Source organism: Tupaia chinensis, unplaced genomic scaffold (assembly GCF_000334495.1).
Source record: "Tupaia chinensis unplaced genomic scaffold, TupChi_1.0 Scaffold000159_1, whole genome shotgun sequence".
Classification (NCBI taxonomy): domain Eukaryota; kingdom Metazoa; phylum Chordata; class Mammalia; order Scandentia; family Tupaiidae; genus Tupaia; species Tupaia belangeri.
In genome coordinates, this window is record NW_006159630.1 from 1,154,790 (window position 1) to 1,163,564 (window position 8,775).

The 8,775-nt window shown below is 65.9% G+C and overlaps 1 protein-coding gene across 1 annotated transcript; it reads left to right on the plus strand.

Moving 5' to 3' along the window:
- Nucleotides 1-33: 33 nt before the first annotated feature.
- Nucleotides 34-7,316, plus strand: FAAP100 (FA core complex associated protein 100; the record flags this gene model as incomplete). The annotated part of the gene is given in 9 exon segments (XM_014586727.2): nt 34-152; nt 755-1,704; nt 2,758-2,914; nt 3,486-4,258; nt 4,877-5,013; nt 5,418-5,534; nt 6,854-6,940; nt 7,051-7,155; nt 7,158-7,316. Coding segments are annotated over 9 exon segments (2,475 nt in total), but the record flags the coding sequence as incomplete, so codon positions are not given.
- Nucleotides 7,317-8,775: the final 1,459 nt, after the last annotated feature.

Sequence of the window (8,775 nt, forward strand, 5' to 3'; positions counted from 1 at the left end):
AGCCGGGCCGGCTGACCGCGCCCCCTGCGCCAGGCGGTGTACCGGTTTCCCGGCCGGGTGTGGCACCTGGAGTTCCTGGCCCCGCGCAGGGCCCTGTACGTGCTGTGCGCCTGGAAGGGCCTGTACTGCTTGTCGTTGGACCACCCGAGCAGGTGAGCCGCCCTCCCGCCTCCCGGCCCGGGTCCCCTGGGTTGGTTCTCAGCAAGCAGCTCAGCCATCCTTGCGTTTGCGGGTGGCGAGCCCGGGCGGGGCTCCCGGGTCTCCCGAAGGCACCTGCACCGGCCCCAGCCCACAGGCAGCCCTGGTGACTGGGTTGGGTCTGGGGACTGCAGCCCGCCTAGGGAGACATAGCTTGAGGTGGGTGTCTGAAAGGGAGGAGAGTCAGGCCAGGAGCCTCCAGTCTGATTCAGAGGGGACTTCTGGGTCGGGAGGACAGGCCTGGGCATTGAGGAGCTCTGGCTGTGACCTGCGGCCCCTTCCCAGACGGCCCGGAGCTGGGTCGGGTGGCTCTGCCCTCACGGCCCTCGCCTGTGCAGACGCTGCTTTTGGAGACAGAGCTTCTTCCCATCGAGTGCCCTTCGGGGTCCGTGCTGCACAGTCCCCGGGGCGGGTGGGAGGTGGAGTGGGGTCAGGCTGCCGAGGGCTGTGGCCATGCCTGTGCTCAGACTGCTCCCTGTGAAGGCCCCGGTGCACTCGCCCCACTGGCAGGTCACCATGCGGCCAATCCTGACCGACAGTTCCCTTGCTCCCAAAGGCCAGCGAGCCAGGATGACGGGGAGAGCGAGGACGGCGAGCCCCCCTCCCCCGTGGTCCCTGTGGACCCAGATGCCTGCGTCCTCCTTGACGCCTCACTGTGCGCTTTCACCCTGCTGGACAATGTGCTGGTCACCTTGGTGCAGGGCCCCGCCCAGTGGAAGATGCAGTTGTTTGACCGGCCCTGTCCTGGGGAGGACCCCCGGCCGGGAGACCAGATTGGCGAGGTGACCTTGTCCGCCTGCACACCTGTGGCCGGAGTCCCAGGGAATCCCACATCTCCCCCCTTCCTTCCAGTGCTGTGCTGTGTGTTGCCACCAGGCACCAGGGTGACTCACAGCCACACCTGGGGCCACGGGAGCTTTGTGTTGGATGAGGCTCTCTTTGGGCTACTCTTTGGAGCCGACGCCACCCTCCTGGAGTCTCCTGTGATTCTCTGCGGTCTCCCTGACGGCCAGCTCTGCTGTGTGGTTCTGAAGGCCCTGGTCCTGCCCAGGTCAGTCCCCAGTGACCCAGCAGCCCTGGTTCAGATCCTGCACCACCTGGAGGAGCCTGTCGTCTTCATAGGGGCTGTGAGGACAGAGCCGTGGGCCGGTGAGGCCATGGGGGAGACGCTGTCCACGGTGCACGCGGACTGCCTGGTGGCCCTGGGTCACCACGGCCGAACGCTGGCCATCAAGGCCAGCTGGGGCGAGTCTGGGAACCCAGTGCCAGAGCTGCGGGAGTACCATCTCGTGGAGCCCGTGCTGTGCGCAGCGTGTGGCGGGGGCGGCCATGTGTACTATAGCACCCCCACGGACCTCTGCGTGGTGGACCTGTCTTGGGGAGGCAGCCCTGCAGACCCTGAGGAGCCCAGTGGAGGCCCAGGCACCCTGCCCGCCCTGCTGTGCCCGGCCAGCTTGAGCATCTGCAGCGCCGTTGCGCTCTCTGTGGCGCCCGGGGAAGCTAAAGGTACGAGAGCCGAGCTGCCTGACCCCTGCTCCCAGCTGGCCTCTGTCCTCCCATAAGCTGGCAGGTGCAGGCCTATCCCCCAGCAGGCTGTGTGGCTGTCTCGTTTCTCATTTCGGGTCGAGGAGTGGCTGGTTGTGTGCCGTGTGGCACTGTGGGGCCTCCCCCGGGCAGGGCCCGCTCTCAGCTAGTCTCAGACTCAGACGCCCAGTGCGAGAGCATCTGCTCGGTGGGTCATGCCTGGTGGTTGGGTCAAGCCTGAATGCGCCTGCTGAGGGCCAGAGGTGCCTGCTCACAGCCGGCTTGGGAGCCCGCTGCGGACCAGAGCTGGCGTGTTGGAGTGCTATTTGAACATAGTTTGGAGAGGTTGTGCCGGCCCTGGGGTCAGACTGCCCCCTGTGCAGCCCGAGAGGGTTTTGGGAGAGGGTCTTGGCCGCAATCAGGGTGGATGGAGCGAGGAAGCAGAAATGCTCAAACGCTAGGGCGCCCTCTGCTGGGGCTGCCTGTGAGCACACTGCCGAGTCCTGCCGGGACACACCAGGTCAAGAAGGTGATCTGAGGAGGGGTGGGGCTGGTGGCTGCACACCGGCCACCGAGCTTGGCTTCTCGTCCTCCGTGGCCACATCACGGGGTGGAAGATATGCAGGCCATTCTTGTCCCCAGCAGTCCATCAGAGGAGATAGGAGAAGCCAGAGTTGGCAGCTTCCAGAGAGAGCCCCAGCAGGTCGAGCACGGGGCGAGCGGGCTCCAGGGGCTCGGAGGCACAGTGTCTCGAAGAGCCCGAGCAGCCAGCCCCATGGAGGCCCAGTGCACCTGGCAGCTCTGGCAGCACACACTGGCCTTGCTTGGTCCTTCCCGCTCTGTCCACACGTGAACCCAGACCACCACCCTGGGCGCTGCCCTGGCATCCTCTTCGAGGAGGCTTTCAGGACAAGTGCGGAAGGTCTCTGCAGGGGCTGCTCCAGGGTGTGTCCTGGAGCCCCAGGAAAACACCAGAGTGTCACAGCCGCCCACCCTTCCTGTCCCGCTGACTGGGCCACATGTGTCCACATCCAGGTAGTGCCAAGCTCTTCGCCCTGTCTGCCAAGGGCCGCCTGATGAGGTGCAGCCTGGACTCGACCTCTGAGCTGCCTGGCTCTGCCAGGGCGACCCCGGAGAGCACAGGCAGGAGGGTCAAGGAGCTGCTGTCTGGGATCGGCGCTGTCTCTGAGAGGTGAGCGTGAGCGCTGTCCAGGAGAGCCCCGCGTTCTCGCGGGGAGTCTGCTGGGTGTGGCTCTGCCTCTGCTCCTACTGAGAGCCCAGGCGTTTTGGTGCCGGGTGAAAGGCCATCAAACCTGGCTGCCCCTGAAAGCCAGAGGGCCCTCCTGGTGCAGGAGGAGCTTCTGGTGCTGACTCCCACCTTCCCCGTGAGCTGCCTCGGGGTCAGCCCACGGGACTCCTGGAGAGAAGGTGCCCCAGAGTGGACATGGGCTCCTGAGGTCCTGAGAGTAAGAGTCCTGCAGGTTCCGGGGCACCGCGGCTCAGGGCTGTCCCGCAGAGAAGGGTGCTCAGGACGTCCTGTGCAGAGGGTGGGTTAACCCCGGCCACCACAGCCCTGTGTCTTGTCCTCCCCTTGCAGCCTAGAGAGGGTGGGGCAGGTGCAGCAGCAGCAGCTTTGAGAGAGGTGGGTGTGAGTAGGCAGGGTGCTCCCGGGCGGGGCTTGCCCCTTAGATGGAGCCCTCCGCCAGTGACCCGCAGCCGGCAGGCCTCAACTGCCCCTCCCGGAGTCCTGCCTGTCTTTGTAGGGTGTCTTTCCTGAAGAGAGCAGTCGACCAGCGGAACCAGGCCCTGGCGAGCCTCAACGAGGCCATGAACGTAAGCTGCGCGCTGCTGTCCAGCCGGGGGGGCCCCCGACCCATCTCGTGCACCATCACCGCCGCCTGGGGCCGTCCCTCGCTGCGCGACGTGCTGACGGCCACCTGTCTGCTGGAGAGCAGCGGCGGCTTCCAGCTGGGCCACGGCTGGGCCCTGTGCGTGCAGGTGCTCAGCTGCTCCCGGGCCCTGGACCTGGACGCGGCTGGCTCGGCTGTCACCTACACCATCCCTGTGGACCAGCTCGGCCCCGGCAGTCGGCGTGAGGTGGCACTGCCCCTAGGCCCCGGCGAGGACGGAGAACTCGACCTGCCCGTGACCGTGTCCTGTGCACTCTTCTACAGCCTCAGGGAGGCCGTGGGTGGTGCCCTTGCCCCTGTGGACTCCTGGGAGGACCCCTCTCTGGACGAGCGTGCACCAAACATCCTCCCTGAGCAGGAAGGCATCTGCCTGCCCCTGAGCAGGCACACGGTGGACATGCTGCAGGGCCTGCGTTTCCCCAGCCTGCTGCCTGCACACGCACAGGTCACCTGCCTGCTGGGCCCTGCCGGCAACCCTGTGGATGCCTTCCTGGACACTCGTCGAGAGCTGGGGCCTGAGCCTGCAGGCCCCACCTCCCCACAGACCAAGGCCCTGTCCCCTTCGGTCGCCTGCATCAAGGTGTCTGCAGAGCTGCTCAGGGCTGCCCTGCAGCATGGTCCCCCAGGTAGGTGGTCCAAGCTGACCCCGCCTCCCCACCACTCCTGGCAGCCCTAGGCAGGCCCCCCACACTCCGTGGGGGCATGAGCATTGTCTGGTCAGCTCACAGCGGGAGCCCTGCCCCTGTGGCTGGCCTGCCTGCCACTTTTTATCTTTTTTTAGTTTATCTTTTTTAAGTTGTCATTTTTAAAATCACGTGGAGGGTGACCTAAATACAGAAAAGCAGACGCGCAGCCAGGGAACCACACGGTGAGCCTTCGCAGAGTGGTACGAAGACCTGGCCCTCGGGGCTTGTGGCCCACAGCGCCACCCGTGTCTGGCCAGCACACCCAGCGCGCTGCTGTGGGCCTGAGGTGCTTGGAGGTGCCCCGAGGCAGGAGCGGCGGTCAGGGTTGCCTTGGGTAGTTCATAGCTCTGGGCGCCTGTGGCTGGGGCGGCTGTCCCCAAGGATGGCCCAGAAATCGGCAAGCCCCCACAGTGAGGCGGCACCCACACAGAGCCATCCTTCAGAGAAGCCAGAGGCCATGTCTCCTCAGCTGGTCATGGCAGTTGGGAGGGAGGCCCTTAGGGTGACCACCCAGGTGCCCACTTGGCTCACCCACCTGAGCTCCCACCGCCTCCCCAGGTGTGCCCCTGTCCTGTGCCACCCTGCAGTGGCTCCTTGCCGAGAACGCCGCCGTGGATGTTGTGAGGGCCCGGGCACTGTCCTCTGTCCAAGGAGTGGCCCCAGATGGTGCAGACGTCCACCTCATTGTCCGAGAGGCAAGCAGGGGCTGGGGACACTGGCCTTCAGGCCAGCAGTTGAATTGGGACCAACTCTCTGAGGGTGACTCCCCCAGGCACCCAAGTGGAGTCTGCTTGGGTCAGGCAGCCATGAAGCTGGGGCCCAGTGTCCACCATGGGGACCCCCACGGTCCCCACAGTAGGTTCCCACAGGCTGGCGGGACTGCCCCCCAGGACCTTAGGGCTGGGCTTGGTGACTGCTCCCTTCTGGAATGTGGTGCTGTGGGCGGCAGGCCTGCAGGGGGTCCTGCAGTTCCGTGGTCAGCACAGCGGTCTCCACGGGAGCAGATTTCTGCGGCTGGGCTGTCCAGCCCACTTCAGGGTGGGGCTGCTGCAAGGCTATGAGGGTCATGGGCAGGCAGTGAGCCTCCCCTGTGCTGCAGGTGGCCATGGTGGACCTGTGCCCAGCGGGTCCCCTCCAGGTCGTGGAGGTCCAGGTGGAGAGCCCGTCTCTGGCTGACCTGTGCCGGGCACACCACGCCATCATTGGGCGCCTGCAGGTGAGCTGGCCTGTGTGAGCAAGTGGGAAGGAGGCCCTGCGGGCCACGGCGCCTGACAGGGCCGCGTGCTCCCCTGCGGCAGCTGTGTAGCATGCAGTCGGGCTGTGGGCAGCGGGAAGCCGCCCTGCATGTGGCTGCTGCTGCGGGCATGCCATTGGCTCTGTCCAGGGCGACCTGAGCCCCGACCCTGTGGCTTCCCATTGGCCGCCTGCTGTGGACCCTGGGACGAGATGTGCTGCTTTCCTGAGCCCCAAGTTTTGGCCAGGACAGTAGAGTCGTCAGCCTACCTGCTGGCAGCTCCAGGGGGGCCCTGGTGCTGTGTCCTGCCCCACTGGGGCCAGATCTCTGGTGAGCATCAAACAGTGCCTGGCTGGGGCGGTTGACTCCACCTGCCAGTCCCAGGGGTCTGCGGTGGCCACCACGAGCTTGCACTGAGTCTGCCATCAGCACGCTCCTGCGTCTGCCTCGCTGGAGACCTGCGGTCGATGTTCCTGGCCACTCGTGACCCTGAGGCCAGAGGACCTTCCACCTGAGGCCAACAGCAGCCCCCAGCACACCACCGTGACTGGGGTGGGAGCCCTGCCCTGGCCCAGTGGCTCCGGCTGCCCCCAGGTGTGCAGGTGCCTGCTCATCACGACCCTGGCGGCCTTGTCACAGTCCCGTGGCTTCGTCCTCGCCTGGTGACCTCACTGCGCTGCAAGCCTCCCGAGACAGAGTCAGCTCGGGGCGCTGTGATGGCCCGCCATGGGCTCAAGTGCCTGGTCTGGGGTCAGGATAACGGGGCAGAGCTCTGCCCCTGCTCCTCTGTGCCCAGGCCCCCTCCTAAAGGACTCACAGGTGGGGTCGGGGCCACCCCGGTAACCTGAGTGGCTGAAGCGCATTTTCCACAAAGACCTCAGTTCCAGATGGCAGTGTTCCATCGGCCTCCCTGTGTGACCAGTGGGCTACAGCTCAGGGGGCTGGGCCCTGCCCAGATGTAGGGCCCACTGTACCCCAGACGGCTTTGTTAGCCCCTAGGGAGGGCTAGGCCTGATACTCCAAGCTGACCTGGGAAGCGGGCAGGCTCCGCTCAGGTGCCTGGGCCACTTCCGTGGCTGCCTCCATGGACACCCATGGGGAGTGGCCTGAACTGATGAAGGTCCCCTGGGGAGGGGGAGTTGGCAGGCAGGGGGAGCCCTGGGAGGAGGGCAGTCCTGGCAGATGGCAGAGCTGAGAACGAGGGACTGGGGGTGCAGCAGGGTTGGGCAGATGGAGGGGCCAGAGGAGGGCCACAGGCCTGCAAGTGCGGGCAAGTGTCCAGTGCCTCTCATGCTCCTCAGACGCTGGTCATGGAGCAGGCCGCGCAAGGCTCCAGCCCCCCTGACCTCCGCGTGCAGTATCTCCGCCAGATCCACGCCAACCACGAGGTGAGGCACTCACACCCTCCTGCTCTAAGGTCACAGACCACCAGGGCAGCTCCCAAGTGTGGCTGTGTGCAGGGCTGGCTCAGAGCTGAGCTAGGCTGCCCCACCTGCAGGTGCTGCTGCGGGAAGTGCAGTCCCTGCGTGACCGGCTGTGCAGGGAGGACGAAGCTGGCTCCCACGCCACTGCACAGAGGCTCCTGCAGGTGTACCGGCAGCTGCGGAACGGAACCCCAGCCTGGTCCTGCTGTGACCCGCCGGCTCCCGCGCCCACTGCCTTCACGGCTTAGCGAAGGCCCCAGGTCACGACAGGTTCACTTCCTCAACTCCTGACTCTGGGAAGCGTGGGCTGGCCAGAGCTGTGGGCGGCCAGTGGCGGGGGCTGGGCCGGACGTGCTAAGAGGAAGCGGTTCTGTCCGGACCCGCACAGGCATCTCTGGACCAGCTGGGTCTGCCTCCCTGCCCAGCAGCCAGCCCTCAGAACTCACCTATTGCCGCTGGGCAGGCTTCTTGCCCAGGTGGTTGGGCAGGCTATGAGAGGCCCGACCCTGCCCCTGTGGAGTCAAGGCCCAGGACTCGGGGGGTCCAGCCCCCCAGAGGGGAGGCCAGGGGGAAACGGTCTCGGGTTGGGACTTGGGGTGGCTTTACAGCCATCCCTGCTACTACACTGCCAAGGGCAGCAGTGCCCACTCGGGTCACCACACCTGAGGGTGCTCCCCACGACCAAAGCACAAAGACCCGATGGGGCTTCTGCAAGTGCCCGTGGCATTGTGCCACACCACGCAGGAGCCTGTTCCCAGGCCAGTGTGCCCAGTGCCGGCGGCTCGTCCGGGCCCATGCCCAGCTCTGCCCCAGCCCATTCCTCCCTCAGCCTGGGTGCTGCCCAGGCCGGTGCTTCAGGGAGGACAGGCCGCGCGGAGCGCGGTGCAGGTGCTATGTGTGACAAGCAACCTTACTGCCGAACTTTGGCCCCTGCTGGTTTCTTACGACCTAGGTCCCCGCTTGCCTCTCCAGGCTCCATTGGTCTCAGAGTGACATGTCCCCATAGCACCACCTCCTTTACTTGGTGCTCCGGCCAGTGAAGTCTGCCTGCTGCATCACCCCTTTTGGGGACAGGGCCTGTCCGGCCAAGGCCACCCACAGCCGTTCTCCAGGGCAGTCCTCGTGTCATCTCCCTGGGGATTGACCGCCACGGGGAGGATGAATGGCCAGCCCCAGCCCTTGAAGTTTCCTAGTGTGGGTTTACGCACTGGTTAGGGACGGGCGTGGAGAGAGCACCACACACGCTTGCACACGAGCTGGCACAGATGGGCCCCTCCAGGGCAGCAGAGGCTGCAGGTGCAGGCCCACACCCACCTGCCTGGGAAAGGAAGGGTCCCAGAGGCTGCCAGTCTGCCCCCGCCCTCCCCCAACGCCTTCCCACTCACCATCCCAGGTCTTGAGGACCCTTGGAACTGACAGGCCTGGGCCTGCTGGGCTCCCCTCCCCCGAGTCCGACCGGATGCCAGCCAGTTGCAGCCCAGGAGTGTGAGACATCCCAAAGGGCCCCTGTCCACCCTCAAGCCAGAGCAGTCAGAGCGAGGCCTCCCAGCACTCCAGGCCCCCAGGCGGTAACAGTTGCCCACCCTCTGCTCTGGCCCTTGGGGTTCTCCAGGAATCCAGGCCAGTCTGAAGATGGCCTCCTCAGGAGAAGCAGTCTGCTGCCCGCCAGCCTGAGGACAGCCATGCATGGACGAGGGTGGAGGTTAGGGGTCACCTAGGATCCCAGGAGGAGCTGAGAGGAAAGGCTAGAGAGGGCCCCAGCAGGCGGGAAGGCGGGAGCCCCAGGTCTGAACCCACCA